The sequence below is a fragment of the Melanaphis sacchari genome, unplaced genomic scaffold (assembly GCF_002803265.2).
Source record: "Melanaphis sacchari strain LSU unplaced genomic scaffold, SCAv2.0 Contig11_pilon_pilon, whole genome shotgun sequence".
NCBI classification, from domain to species: domain Eukaryota; kingdom Metazoa; phylum Arthropoda; class Insecta; order Hemiptera; family Aphididae; genus Melanaphis; species Melanaphis sacchari.
Window position 1 is genome coordinate 106,731 of NW_020270469.1, and position 17,033 is coordinate 123,763.

General features: G+C 26.3%; 1 protein-coding gene across 3 annotated transcripts in view; it reads right to left on the reverse strand.

The window, feature by feature from the left end:
- The window catches only part of LOC112604377, a 53,849-nt gene that overhangs the window by 5,338 nt on the left and 31,478 nt on the right, over nucleotides 1–17,033 (reverse strand). For all 3 annotated transcript variants that reach the window (XM_025353389.1, XM_025353390.1, XM_025353388.1), the window contains 7 exons: nucleotides 12,798–12,974; nucleotides 11,675–11,935; nucleotides 11,068–11,169; nucleotides 9,598–9,711; nucleotides 9,250–9,460; nucleotides 7,837–8,041; nucleotides 6,245–6,386 (listed from right to left, as the gene is read on the reverse strand). In XM_025353389.1, the coding sequence (XP_025209174.1) occupies nucleotides 6,245–6,386; nucleotides 7,837–8,041; nucleotides 9,250–9,460; nucleotides 9,598–9,711; nucleotides 11,068–11,169; nucleotides 11,675–11,935; nucleotides 12,798–12,974 (1,212 nt within the window). The remainder of the gene's footprint in view (nucleotides 1–6,244; nucleotides 6,387–7,836; nucleotides 8,042–9,249; nucleotides 9,461–9,597; nucleotides 9,712–11,067; nucleotides 11,170–11,674; nucleotides 11,936–12,797; nucleotides 12,975–17,033) is intronic.

Here is a 17,033-nt window from a genome sequence, read left to right on the forward strand (position 1 = left end):
TTTTTTTTAGAAAATTAAAAATTATAAGTAATCTTTATGCATCATAAATACATTTAGCCATATAGGTACTTCAGTTAAAATCGTTTGAAATATATAAATAAAAACACAAAATTATACAATGTAATTGAAAGTTTGAAAGCAAAAAAGTAAAAAAAGACTTAAACCAAGTAAGTTAAATAAATAGTACAGTATACTGAGACATAAATTAATTTATAGATCTATGCATGTATATTAGGGTGGTTCTTAAAAATAAAGATCAACATTTTAACTAGGCCACCTTTAAATTTGAAACTAAACTATAAAAAAATAATATCTGTGAAATTTTAAAACGATAGTATAATCTTTATATACATTGTATATGCATGCAGTTTTGTAAAGAATAAATGATTTTGTACTTTGAATACGTTTTTGAATAATCGAGTGAAAGGGTAGAATATGTGTTCTAATACTTTAAAAATTTATTTTAATGATTTTCAAATATTTTTTTTTTAGTATCTTTGTTTTTGTTATTAATGATTTTTTTTTTTTTTTTTTTGATAAAACAAATTAACCATTTCAATAATTACATGATAAATTATAACCAATGTCTTTAATTTTCATTTTCAATTTAATATTGTTAGCGACTAGTGATTATTAATTTATAAATATAAATATTATTTACATATTATATTATTTTTTTTCTAAAACAAGCGTATTTGAGTATAAACTGGGGAAAAGTAGATAACTACTCTACTGAGTCTACTGTACAGTTGGTGTCGACTGTAGTTCGTCATTAAGTAAGTAAATTTAATGATTGTGTTAAATTTGAATTAAATTTTGAGTGAAATTATTCTGTTAGCTTGCTTAGGTATATATATTTTATGATAAACTTAAATTCCTATTGTATTAATTTATTATACTATTTGATATCTAGTTTGAATTAATTTCTCTTGAAAACGTTTATTAAATTAATAATACTTAATTATTGCAATAGTGTTTATTTGTATCATATATTATTATTATTATTAACTTTCGAGTCATTATTAACTTACCGTATAACAGTATGTCTAAATACATTCTTGGAATAAATAGGGTATGGCATAATATTAATTTAAATGTTTTAAAAAATTTATTATATATTTTTAGTATAATATTATAATAATATATGTGAAAATTATGTTTATATTTATTTTTAGATTTTTTTATAACAGTGTTATGTATAAGGAACTTTGTATTAATTTTCCAAGTTTTTTGACCAAACTAAACAATTTTTTTAATGATATTTATAGAAAAAAAATCGATAATATCTATGAATAGTTAAAAGTTAGTCAACATTTCATTATTTGGTGAAAATTCCAAATATTTACGGTTATTTGTTTTTGAATACCATACATAATGAGAAAATCGATTTTTTTAAAAGTTGGTTTTGCGTAAAATCTCAAGTTTTTTCTTAAAATTTTTTAATTTTGATTTTCATAAGCTCTGATTAGATTCACTTTCCTATCTGATAAAAAGTTTAAGTTAAAAATTGAACCATTTTTTGCTTTTATAAAAAGTGTTTTCGGAAACAAAAACACTTCAAACGTCATTGTAAAATCATAATGTTCATCGTTCACTCAAAATCTAAAATCTAAATAAAGAAAACAGGTATTAACAGGTATGGTTTAAATATTTTTTTGAAGTGTTTAGAATAATATTTAAATACAAAAAATATAAAAAATACTTTTATTATTGACATGTAAGCATGTTTTCAATTGGTTAATTTACATAACATCTAATCGTATTATTATAAATTAATCTGTTATGATATTGTGTATACTATATTATAGGACCTACAGATTATGGTCCATGGCGATATACAATTGTAAGCGTTTAACAGTAAAACATAATACTCTCGACTTTTTGAAGCTTCACATTATAGCGTTGTAAGTATAATATTATGATCGGTATTTACCTAGTACTCGTAGTAAGATGAATATATAAACGACTTGCGTGATGCGATGCGTATTTTGATAAGAAAATAGCTCACACTGATGCGTGCACCATCGTTTTTTTGTGTATATTACGCATTATACGTACTGTTGACATTCACAAGCAAAACTATACATGTATTAGATTTTTAGGGTGCTTAATTAAGGATATAAAATATTTAATCTAGCTCGATGTCCCGAATTGTTTTAGATTACGACTCAATATTTTTAAAACATATCAATTGAATCAGCCCAGCATAAACAAAAAGCGGAATAAAAAATACAGAAGAAAAAAATTAAAAACTAGCAATCGTCAAATTATAACCGTATTAATTAGTTTTATTTGAAAAGCTAAATTTGATAGTTATATATTTGCAAACAAATAACCTAACTTAACCTTGCACACATACATTTTTGCAAAACCTATAATTTAGTGTGTATACTATAAAATAAAGTTAGAATAAAATTATAATATTTAAAAACGATATAAGAAACTTTGAAAATGCGCGCAGGTTTATTATAATTTCTTTTTATACAGTTTAACCCAAGTATACTGTACTAGTTGTGAGGTTTGTCTCAACTTTGGAAAAATTTTATTTAATAAAAACAAAAACAATGAGTGCAGAATCAAAGCTATATCAACTGGTGGTATTAATAATTAAACCGTCGTGCTTTGAATTAAAAAAAAAATCGATTTAGGTCACGATGCACGCGTATATCTGGTGCAGCATTATATGTATATATATTTATAGCTCTGCTTAACATCACACTTTATAATATTATATCAACAAAAAGTTTTGTTCAAATGAAATACATAAAATAATCAAGCATGAATGTGTGTACATGCTTTTAATAACAATTACAGGTAAAAAACACATCTGCACATTCTCGTATTCAAGAAATCGTTTAAAAACACGATTTTTTTAAAATTTTTTTGTATACATGCATTGTACATTAGTTTTTCCCTTAACATAAAACCATTGTTTGTTATTGTACGCATTCTTCTGCGAGGTTGCTGTAGAAATGGCTGTAAAGAAGAAAAATGATCCAGCTACTATCCAAACGGTAAAAAATGGTGGTTTTAGAATTCACTTTGTGCGCAAGACCAAAACGGATGGTCTGCAGCTGTGCGGCGATGAAATAATATGACATATTATTAAAAACAGGTTGATCCTCATTATCTCAAAAAGCGTTGATGTTTTTTGCAATATTTTCTTGATTTTTTTTACATAATTTGAAGTCATTCTTAAACAGTATTTTTGAAAAAAAAATGTTTTAACTTTTTTAAGTATCTAACTATTATGAATGATGCATACACTTTTAATTTTTTTATTCTTAATCTTTCAGAAAAATTCAATAAATAAAAAATAAAAATATTGATTTTTTGTGAGAAAAATAGATCCAAAAACATTAATACTTATCGAGATAATGAGTGCATAATGAAAATAATAATAATTATTGTGCTGTTTACCGTTTAAATAGTACTAAATATGTGAAAAAAATTGATCATATTCATTGTTTGAAAACATTTTTATTCATTACAATTATGTACAAGTATTTAAAATTTAAATTTAACTACAAAGATAATTTACTATTAAAAACGATATGTTGACAAATACAAATCCATCATATAGACAAGTTTTTCAAAACTTTCGGGACGGAAACATTTACACTATACAAAACATTTTAGTTAAAAGTTTAGTACGTATATATATGACATTTATGAACAGTGGACTACTTAATTTGTAATATATATAATTATCAATATATCTATTTTTTAATATTAAAATATTATAAAGAAAAATAATTTTAAATAAATATAAGAATACTTATATAGTAATTATATTTTATGATTATATACACTATAGAATTTAAATATTCTTAAGGAAGGAACAGTTCACAAAACGCGTCAAAACGAAATTCTATTTGCTAGTATTAAGTTTTACATAAAAAAAAAAACCTTATAATGATAGGCAGTACCAGATACCATTATAGGCGTCATATCAAAGTAATGCGTCTATAAATATTACTCTAAAAACGAATGTGTAGAGCGCTACACGCCCATGTAGTATTATCATTTATCATTTACGCTCTACAGTTTTATAGAATGTGTACTTATAACCATATAATATATGCATGTATTATTATTATATACGTTAATAAACGTATCGAATTCGATGTTTAAATAACATTATCGATTTACAACTACTCAGTAATTAAACTTACAAAATATACATTAGTCATAATGCATGTATACAAATGTTATATGAGTGATTTTATCATGTTACGATCCGCCAGTTACCGGCGTCAAATAGATGCTGGTGCCCTGTGCTCTAAATTGGTACTCTAAACGGCGACTAGATAAACTGGCAAAGCCACTACGATATTCAAATAATATAATAGTAATATTTCTAAGCCGAATATTAAATGATTACGGATATTCAAAATACACATTGCAGTGCCAACAACTATACATTTAATATTAATATTATTACTGCTGCCGTTCTATATTATAGTATGTGTATGAAATTATTTTTTATAGGTTCAATATATTTACAGTGGTGTATTTGAGCTGTTGGTGGGTGTGAGGTTGGGCTTTGGTCTATTTCAAGTATTTGTAATAGTTATTGAATCTATGTATGATAATGTCAGCTTACATATAAATATATTAATAAATAATAAAAAAACAAAAAAACTAAATTTTCGTTAAATCGACAAGTTAGGAAGCTATAATGGTATGGTGTAAAAATGAATATGATATATTGCTAAATTCGAGAAGCTGATTGGAAAAAAAAATGATAGTTGCTTTTTTTGGCTGAGCTTCAGATACGCCACTGAACAATATAATTAATACAACATGCATTAATATACAATAAAATATATAGGTTACGTATAATATTATAACTCTGCTATTTAGAAGGATGAAAACTATGTAATTGTATATAGCACGTTCGTCGTACGGGGAAGCTATAGGTTTAATACGTTTAGCATTTTATAATAATGGACAACATAATATTATAGCATTCTCATTTCTAAGTAAAAAATAATTTGTTAAGGTGTACCCCAACTGTATATTTAAAATATGTCCGTCCACACTATCGTTATTATACAGGAAAATTGCAGTCTCGTCGAAATAGTATCTACTTACCGCACAATATTATGCTTTTCGAATTATTGTGCACCCAGTGAATAGAAGATATGATCGGATCGATAAATGGTCGTCAATGCTAATTTCAGTTAATTAATTTATACCATAACGTATGGTTTATCATTAATTATTTTCTAACCATTTATTAATTTAAATTTAGAAATGTATTAAAAATATAGTTCATTGACAATCAATGGTCTCTTTTTAAGAACTACTATATTTATGAAATAAACTAACCAATTTTGATAATAATTTATTAAAAATATCGAAAAAATTCGTATATCGAACGATCGAAGCTTTTGGCACTATCTTGTTCGTATCGGCACCACGTGTACGCGTTATATCTTATATTATACTATGAGGCCTGCCGATCGAGAACTAAAATTACATTACATATTATTTAAGGTTGTTGGAGCACCCTATATTTTTCGTGATATTGAACAAGTTTATGTATTTCCCAACATCCAATTACAGTTTTGAATGTATGCATGAAATTATTAACTTCTTTTCTAAATTATGTAGGAAAAATATTTAAATATTGATTTTTTTTTAATTTAATAATTCTTAAATATCATAGTAATTTTAAGATTATCGTTAAAAAAATGAAAATATATTTTGTCACACGTAATAATAAGTTTTAAACGTAAAATTGTATTCCTATGTACCTAGTTTAAAGGTTAATGAATACAAATATTTTGAAAAAATTTAAGTAGGACCACAGCATGTAGTATTTAAAGAAATCTTTTCTCTAGTAGTTTTCACTAGTAAACTGCACTATATTAGGTTATTTTATAATTTAGATCTCTCACACAAATATGTATTCACAAAATAATCAATAAACTGCCAATATTCCGAATTTTCTGCTCCAACAGCCTTAATAAAAATAGTGATAAATAAATAGGTTTGCAAGTATAAACGTATGTTGTATGCGATCAATGAGAAGCTCATTTTTCGCACATTTAAGGGACCCCCCTCCGTCGTTTTTGGGCCCGAACGGCAGCAATAGTGCTATCTAGAACCTCGTGGGGCTGCAGCATCTATTCGGCCGGGAAACCGAATCTCAGGACGGCGGACGGACAGGATAACAGTCATCGGACTCGGTGCCGGTGGGCGTGGTCGGGTTGCTTAGCGAGAGCTTACACTGTACCTTTAGCCTGTCCGCGTAGACGTCGTCGTCCAGCGTGGCCAGCGAGTTGGCCAACAGATCGTCCGGCGAGTCCAGTGGTTCCGACGACGACGGTCCCCTACACTTACCGTCCAGCACGAATGCGTTTTTGTCCAGCGTCAGTCTGTAAAACACAAAAAAAAAAAAATGATAAATTTAGGCATCGTTTTACGCGATAACAATATCGTACGTGATATTAAATAAATATACAATTATTTAAATTATTGTATCGATATATGATTATCATAATATCAATTAATGGTATTTGAATACAAAATGCATTTTTTTTTCTGAATGTCCCAAAACATTGCTCTTTAAGCACAACGTTTGTTCGATATATAAGCCAAAGGACTTAAAAATGAAAATTTTATTTTGCATTTTTTTTTTTATATTTATTTATTTTGTATTGACTACTATTATTATCACATATGTTTTTACTTATTTATTTATTTTTTTTAAATAGCTTCTAATTTAAATACTAAGATAGCTCATCAATTAAAAATTTAATCTATTTATAAATATCTTTTTGTACCTGACAAAGCGGCAGTGGCTGTACTACGGTGCGATAAATGAAATTTTAGTCATGCGTAGGTAGTTAGATAATATATATAATAATGTATAGGATTATACATGTACTTATAAATAAATCGTTTTAATTACGACGGGCATCAATAATGATAGCAACGAATCGCGTGGATTTTAAAATTATTAATATAAATTTGTTAAGTAATTTTTTATCATTCTTCTAAAAATATCTTTTAAGGGTTTTTTTTAAGTTTTGCTCAGTAAGAGGTATTTTTTTTTAAAATATTAAAATTTCCGTCTTAATTATAATTATTCTGAATGGTGTATAGAAGAATAAGTAGTTTTAGTGTTGAAGGTTGATGAGAGAAGGGGAGAGAGTTGGTTTAGTAGTCTATGATTGACTTATAGATTTATTTTCATATAAATATATGTATGATATTACATCATAGTTGAAGTGCTAATAATCAGTATTCTTTAGAAACTAAAGGTGTTAAAAAAAAATTTTTCTCGATTTTTCATCCCCTCTTATCCCATTAACCATACCGGTGTAATTCAAGCTCGTTAACTTTAATAATGATTATTCATTACATCAGAAGAGGTACTAAAAATTGCTAACTTGTTGAAAACCTTCAAACATAAAAATGTTTTTTTTTCAATGTTATTATAGTATAGGTACATGACATACTTAAGAATTAATAATAAAGCATGTAAGTATTTTCTATACTTTAATGAAATGATTTTATTTAACTTTTATGGTATCTTTTGGTCGAATTAGAAAGACATTATATTAATATGTTTTATTTTATTATATTATATAGTACACATTTGAATATTATCATTGATTGACCTATAATTATTCAATTTTGTAATAAGTAATGAGTAATGACCAATGGCATTACTAGACATACGGTCTTAAAACTTTCAACTCGAGTACTGGTTGTTCCAGTTTTGCGTAACAAAACTAGTATGGGTAATGGGTATCACACAATATTAAATCTCAATTATTCAATTATTTTCCAACGGTCTTAAATGTTGCACGAGTCACTTACATTTGTCTCTGAATGAGATTTTGCCACACAGCTTTCAGTTCAGCTTTGGGTGCTCGGAGCACAATCACTCTTCCTTTATTTTTAGGTAGTCTTGAAAGAGTACCGGATAGATCGGCAAACAAAGGGCTACATCCGGTCATGGCCGGACTACTGTGACACGATGACGTGTCCGATCCACTGTTAATTACCAACCGGAATTCTGTATCTGAAACGACAAAAAACACGGGGCTTAAAAATGTGTATAATTATACCTACACATACCACTCGTAGCTTACACACGAAACGTCAACGATTTAGAGTAATAATATGTATTATTTTTTCCCCTAACAAATAAAAAAAAACTTTCCCCGTGAAACAGAAATTGTTACAACATTGTACTATTTAATATAATAAAGGAAAGTGTATTTTATTAAAAACATTGCTCTATGCTGCATTAACTATTCACCTAGCATACATTTGTACATATTTTATCTTGTATCTTCTTTTTTTTTAGATTTTTTATAAAAATGAAGATAAATATAATATGTATATATTGTATTCGGATTTCGTTAATTCAAACGGATTTGGAAATCACTGCATCGCTAACTATAATACACACATGTAGGTGTATCATAATTCATATATATATATTAACTGGCTATATATAAATAATTATAATGATTTTGATTATATTCATTGTGTTTTTTAAAAATAAATTTTTATGAATTAATACTGTATAAATAAAAATAAATTTTAAAATTTAAATTGCAAGAAAATTAATTTTTTTTAAGTCATAGGTAATCCGAACAAATCGATAATCCTAATAATTTCTTTCCCATATCTTGTTCGGAGACGTACTGTATGAAACCCTACTATATATATTTAAATAAACATATTGTAACTTTTTTAAATAATTGTTTTGATTTGCAGTGTACTTACAGCATACATTTTTTATAAAACTGCAAAAAAATCATATCATTGAATACAGATAACTATATATAATACTATAATAGTCAAAATAATATATATAGCCTATAGTCTGTACATAAGTATATTTTTTTTTTTATTAGGTAGATATCTTTAACTGTATTAAAAATAAAGGTAACACTTGATATAATAATCGATCATACCATACATTTTAAATTTTAACTATGGTATTATTTTTATATTTTTAATTAAAGTGTAATTATTAGTATTTGAAAAAATATATCTAGTATCTAAAGGCATAATATTTTTTTTTTTTAAATATTGAATGCATCATTTATCTAAAAGTATAAATTTATCTATCTACTAATATCTAGATGGACATAGGACAATCTTTGGTTATAGGTGATATTATGAGGTTTATGTTTGTAAATATACGAGTATTCATTTATTAAGTCATAATAAAAACAAATAGATTTGATTTAAAAATTTAAAAAAAAAAGTACTTACCTTTTTTCTTTACGGAGAACTGTGTTTGAGCAATTGAGGTTAATGGCAATGGTTCGTCAGTGACAAATAACACGCGGTCTCTGCTAACTTTGGTAAACAATAAAATATCGGAGAACAACAGCGCCCAGTACGATCTGACAGATCGTCCTTCTACGCGGCTCAGGTCGCCGGCGAATATCCAGTGGCGGTCTGACGTGTTTAATGTAAAAGGCTAGTAAAAATCGAAACAATTTTTGTTATTGTCAAAAATATCAAAAATATGATATTATATTTAAGAGCCTTGCTCCACATTTTGTGATGATGATAATTTAATAATGTCATTGTCATTACAGTGGTAGATGTACTGACCTTGCACCTAGTAAATACTAAACGGGCTTCTAAATCATTGAGCGACAGCAAAGGCTTCCCATCCACTTCCGGTTCCATTAAACCGGATTCCACAGTTATGAATCGATATGTTGCCTAAATAGGTACATATTAAATCAATGTTAACATTGTACAAAAGTATTATTATTTATTATGAAGTTTAAAGGTTTTGGTTGACGTCATCAAGGTCTATACAGAAATCTGATAACACCGTTCACAGCGAAGAAGTATGACCCTATATATATTATAATGTTATGAGTCAAATTGAAACTAACTGTTATTAATTATATAAACATCCTCGAAGCATTGTTTATTAAACGAAGAGACGTTTTTCCAAAAAAATTTCTATTTTGTTTTCATCATATTAATAATTACAAAATATAATGTCAAAACAATTTTATGAACAATACTCTATTTTTAGCATATGGTTTTTAACCACAAAGAATATTCGATTTAAGTCAATCATTATTTCAATAATTAATCTTTTCACCCCTAAAAATAAATATAAAATATTAAGTTAAGAAGTTTTGTAAATAATTTAAAATACTAATCTAACCTAACCTCGCTTAAAATACATCATTTTTTCGTCGTAGTACTACATTTGTAGTACCATAAAGAGTTATAAAGAGTATTTATAAATATTACAGGATATATTATAGTTTGTAGTCTTATATTAATAGTATATGATGTAGTACTAGCGAGTTACCCGACGCGGCTTTGCAAAATTTTAATAGAAATATAGTAAGAAATAATAATTTATGGCAAAAATGTTATCATAAAACTTATCTATACACTACATTTTATGTATTTCCATTTGCTGTTAAAATTATTAAATTTGTGGGCATAGTAGCTTTGGAGCATGCCACATACAATTTTCTAAGTGAAAAAGAGCCTAAAAATTTAAGCTAGAGGTTCATGGTTTAAAAGCGGTTACTCATCAATGTATATAGGTATACAATTTTACGTAAAATTTTGATTTTTGCCAATTTAAACCCTTTAAAATAAAAATTTTGAAAATTGCTTTCTTACTACACTACGAAATTATAATATTAATTTACCTTCAAAATTTCTAAGCTTCGATATTAATATTACTAGTGACTTAGTTTAGGTAAAAGACTGAGAGGTTGCATCTCTGCTTAAAATTTAAAATTCCTTTAGTATTCTGTGAACGTATTACGTAAGACAAAATCTCGTTTTAAAATTATAAGTTATATGATAAGGTCACTGAAAACGTCTAAAATAATATATATATAAATCTTATGAAGGATCTTAGTTATATCTATATTATATAACAAAATATTAGTTCTAGAAAATTGTTGTTTTCCCACCGACCTACGTAATAAATTGTGATGTCAAACTGCCAAAAAATGAAGATAAAAAAATTAAACGTAATACCTAGATAGATTACATTGTATAATGGATAATAGATGAAATTATTTATTATAATCTTACCTGCATTTCATGGACTATATGTGATAACGCTTCGAAACCTTCGTCATCGTGTTCAGTATTGATCTGAATGAGTTGCATACATTTTAATATGTTTCTGTAATGCTGAAAACCACATAACACAAAACAAAGAGTATGTAATATTATGACATCAAGTTCTACACAACTACTTCACGGTCTTCACGTATATAGTTTTTAACATGCTTTATAATATATAATGCTTAAGTATTTATATAAAACAACTTAGTACATAATTTATGATAATAATATTAACACGTGTGTATGGAAAATTTCTTGATTATTTTTCTTATCTAATTTAAGAAACATTGTTTATTCTTAAATTTGCAATATTAAAGCTTAATTTTACGTAAATACATACTGTAAATTTTGTTTTTACGGATAGTATAATTATATCATATTTTCAATGTAATTTTAAAACAATGCTACCGTGTTTTATTTGAATATATATTTTTAATTTAATGTATTTTATACGTTAGAGATATGGGTAAGTATTATTGTTATTTTTATACGTAACCATCGATCATATAATATATAATACACACGGGTAATATGTATAAAGTAAGTAGGGATCAAGTACGTAGGTACTTACCTCTAATGGTTTGTGAATGAACGTGATCAAATCCGGCCTACGGTCGGGTATGGGTGGGTCTTTAATCAATTCCAGAAAATTTGAATTTCGTATTTTTTCGACAAGCACGCAATCCGCATGAATGATACCCTTGCAGTATTTGTAATATGCTCCATTGATCTGATCGATTTTCTTCACGTATGTTTTGCATGTGTTTCGTGCCAACATTTTCCAATCGTTGTCGATTATACGCTCCAGGGTGTCTTCAGTAGTGCGCAGCAGCTGCGTGCGCGAAACAACAATTAGTATTAAAAATTATAATATCATATATTCCCGGAGGCAGTATGCCAGAAATTCTCGAGGGAGGGTGATATTCCCTTGGCATATCTAGAATACCCCCTTAAATGGACGACTCGATATTGCAGTTATTGTATTATAAGTTCATATTGTGTATAATAGTAATATGATTGTAAACATTTTAAACGTAAGAGTGTATAAAATCTATATGTTGAGTTTAACAATACCGTAATATTAATAATTGGTGACATTTTTATATTTCTTACATTTGAATGTATATGATTGAAGCGATTCGAGTTGAAAGTAATTTTATTTGGGGGTGTATATTATCACTCATTGTGAATCAAAATTCAAAAATTTGGCTAGTTATTGTTTATTTTCAATGCCTACAATTTGCATTTATGTTATATTTAAAGTATTATTGATTTAAAAAAAAAAAAAAATTACCTATTTGTAGAAAAAACTAATAAATAAATTATTGTTATAGATACTTATTAGCTTGTAAATCTTACATTCTTGTTCAGATGGTTAAATTAAATTAATTATTTTATGGTTCTTATGAAAAAAAACAATTCAAGAATAAATTCAAACTCCAACCGATTTATCATTCTAAATAACTTAGTTTTATGTCGTTATAGTGATACGAGACTGATGAACAATACGTATAACTATAAATTATATTGTTATATTATGACACGTGAAAAAAAAACTCGAGAGCCTGTTTTATATAGTTCCGTAGTTACTTTCTAAGTAAAAAGATAACAATATTGCAATTTAATGCCATTTATGTAAGTAAATCATAGTTAAAAAAATGTAAAATAAAATAATATTTATTATGCATAGGTACCTCTTGAACGTTTTGAAATAGAGCCGCATGTTCTTTAGATTTGAGTATATCTTTGCGTTCGGCCAGTGGCAATAGATACCTCCCTATACCGAATTGCAAACATAGCACGAATTGTTGTTCGGCCGTGAGCAGTTGATGAATCCATCTCAGTTGCGAGTCCATATCGCCGGATAAGTTCTTGAAAAAAAAAAAAAGATTAACGATAAATAACTAACGTCAGCGTCGTTTATTTTCATACAATTACACTGAATAATTTATAGTTAAATTGTCTAACGCCACGACGACAAACTTGGCTTTAATAACTATATTCTTAAGATTTTCAAAAACTAAAAATAAAAAACTCAGATAATTAAGATAATTATTTGTAGAAATATTTTTTTTCATAGTAACAAAATAAATTTAATTGACAAAAATAGTTGACTGAAAAGATCGATTTGGTGATATCTGATTTAACACACATTAAGTAATGAAAAGTAAATATGTTCGCAGATACGTTTCTTTATTGTACAGCAAAGTATTTTAATTTATTATCAGAAGATTTTAATCTACTGTACTATTTATGAGACAAATTTTAAAGTAGATTAAACAATTTCATAAATTACTTCAATGATTAATATTAAAGTTTAAATAATATAATATATACTTTTGTACATTAAAAATAATAAAAAAAATATTTGTAATTAAAAACATAACTGCTTATAAAACATTAACGACATTCTATACATAAATCTATTTAAATGTAATTGCTTTTGAATTAAATTACAAGTGACTAGTACCTATTGCTGAATATAAAATAAATATTATCAGTTATCACATCATTATTTTTAAAAAACAGAACCACTCTATTCAAGTATTAAATTGGTTTAAGATAAATCCAAACTATAAAAAAATCAAATTATTTTTATTTTATTTTATTTTGCAACATTTGAAAATCAAAATTATCGTGCAGTATTTGTTTGAATTAAATTTATTATTTACTTACAAAACTGTCAAAAACATATTATGATATTGATTCTAACATTTTATAACTATAAAATAAGTATAATATACATTTCGAAACCAAAATGTATGCATTTACATACCGAGTTTTTCAATCTTACATGTTATAGTCACCAAATAAATTTAAAATAATAATATAATTTAATATTGGCCCAGTGGTAGTTTTTTCTTATTTAAATTTAAACAATTTTCTACCTTCCTTTCATTTACCCATAATTTTTTTCTTTTCATCTCATTAAACGATTCCGTGTAACAATTATTTATCTTATGATTAGCATTACCATTATTCACATGAATATCCCGTCGTTCTTCAGTTTTTATAGGTACGAACCACGTGATCGCACGTCTCGAATGAACGCCAAATCATTGATTTTTAAATAAGCGTTGTAAAAATCTTATAAATAAAATTATAAGCGACTCCACGAGTGTTACACAATATGCCCCATGGAGTTCAGACTTTTAAATCGGTGGGGTCTACAGTAATCAATCTCATCATAATAAGTCATAAAATTCCTGTGCGAACGTCAAGTGAGAATTGTTTCACCCTGCTGTGTGGCTGTATTTTAGTGGCGACCGATTTCATTTTCTGAGGTAACGTAGTGCCACTACATTCTAAGTATATAAACTTAAAATAATTATGTAATACAAAGATTAAACTCTATTCGTCCGAAATACCATATTTTAATTTAAGGATAATGGAAAAAACATTCTGCTTTAAAATAAAACATTTTAGCTTTTGTATGAATAAATAAAATAAATAAAAATATAATAACGACAAATAATATTGTAAAAAATATCATTTTTTTTTTTGTTGAAAATATTGTTTTGTATAATGATTACGAGTTATGTGAGACAAAAACATTTTCAAAAACTTTAACACACCTAGAAAAAAAAAAAAATTTATGTTTACATTTTTAATCAGGATTACTTTTTATTTATTAAACAAAAATGTTGTTATATTTACATAAAAAATACATTATAATTTTCATTTGTATAAGTTAAACGGTTTTGTTGGAATATTTTGATATGTTTGTAAATTTTTAAAATTAAAATCTTATCTAAATTGACAATAATAATATTTTCTAATCTGACAAAGAATTATGGATCTTGATATTATTGTAATAATAATATAATGTAATTTGTTTAATTTTTTTTTATAGATTAAAATAAGTTATTCTAATTTTATTTGAAAATGAGTTTCCTAGTTTCAAATTAGTTTTATCGGGTCGATCAAAAATTAAACATTATGTAAATTATATTTTGTAAATTTAATATTTGTTATCAGATAATTTTCATTATCTCTAATGTTTCAACTATATTAGTATATTTAAGTACATTGTATATAATATATGTACATATACATAACAACCACATAGCAAACCCATACTTTAGAACATAAAAACGATTAAACCCATAGGCCAACAAGATATTTTAACTTAAGAGTGGGCATAGAATAATAATTTTATTATTTTATTGTGTTATTTAATATAAACTGGAATAGTGTGTTTTGCATTTGGCTTACAGTGACACGCAGGATGTCCTTAAAGGGAAATCCAGATTGTGAATCCGTGAGATAGATATTAAGTTTAAGAGATTGATAGCAGATCATATATGGTCATTTGCGATAATTATAGTAGAGATAAGCACTCTATCCTAGGAGCACTGATTTTTAGATTGATAAAGTTTTGTCAAACGCGACATCACAGAGCTTGAAGCAATACCTCTCTGTCTACTGCCACATTACATATTGTACTTATTATTATTTATTTTGGAATTGGTTACATTTTAATAAACATAAATACTTAGAAATTATTCATTTAACTGCGTTAAACTCCATCATTTAAACCACATTTAATTGGAGTTCGCAACAATATATTCTATAATTATTTGTAACTAACTTTTGTATTTACAAAAAGTCAAATACTGAAAAAAACGTATTGTTGTAAATTGTGTTTATATAATTAAAGTATTCTAAGATTTTTCTGATTAAAATTTAGTACTAAAGTTTAGAATAGTATATTATCTTAAAGTAATTTTATTTAAAGTTTACTTACCTATATAAGGTTATTAAATTGTTATATTTCGTATTTTTTTAAAATTCGTATGTGATTATTCATGAAATTAAGAGCACAACAATAAAATTAGCTTTAGATAAAAACATTTTTTTTTTCAAATAATAATACATATATACTCATTGTATATCATGTTTATGTAATTTCGTGCACAAAAATTCATCTAAATAATAAAAAAAAAACCAAAGAAAAATATTTTATTATATTATTATTAAGGAAAACGTCCACGAATATTTTGATAACAATTACGGTAGGTACGAAGAATATAATATTGTAATTTTTAATAAATATGTGGACTAGTGCAGCAGCTTATTGAAGGTTATATAATGAAAATACTAACTATTAATTTGCGTTTAACAAATCTGTACCAAAATAATTTGAGAATACTTTTTTTTTCAAATATATTGTTATATTGGTGCATTATATTGGCCAGTTAATCTATATTGTACGTGCGGGATAATTCGCTTAAGTTTTAAGTAAGGTCTACAATCCCTCTTCATCCCTCCTCACGGACGCCACTTCAGATAATGTTGTATACAATAAAACAATATCATATTTTGTTTTGTTTATTACTAAAAATGATTAATGACTTTCTTAATTGTATTACGAAAACTTCATGTACAAAATGTTTAAACGGTGAATTTGCGATATTTTTATTGTATAATGAAGCCTTAGGATATATAAACATCGACATGATAATTATTATACGAAAATTTAACCTGGAAAATACACGTTAATTAAATCAAAGAGATACACAAAAATGAAAATCCTATATCCTTTATCAAATCACAACTCAACTCTCTAGATTAAATGTTGTACACTGCTATTTATGAGACCGTTACAACCATTAACCTACTAAATATATTATATATTATTATTGTGTTTCGTCCAAAATGAAAATTTAAAAAATATTAATTCTCCAAAATAAATTCCTAAGAACAGCGCTGATAGCCTCGAGGTTCATGTAAAATAATTAATAAATAACTCTACGTAATGCGATTACACTGGGTAACCAACCGCCTTTATTAACATACTATGGATACTTTCTATTTAAATTTTTTATTATGTTCTAAATAAAATACTAGGAGTTTTTCATTTCAAAATCGACAAAAAAACATCAAAATCTATTAATCATAATTACGATTAGAAAACCAAATAGACGACG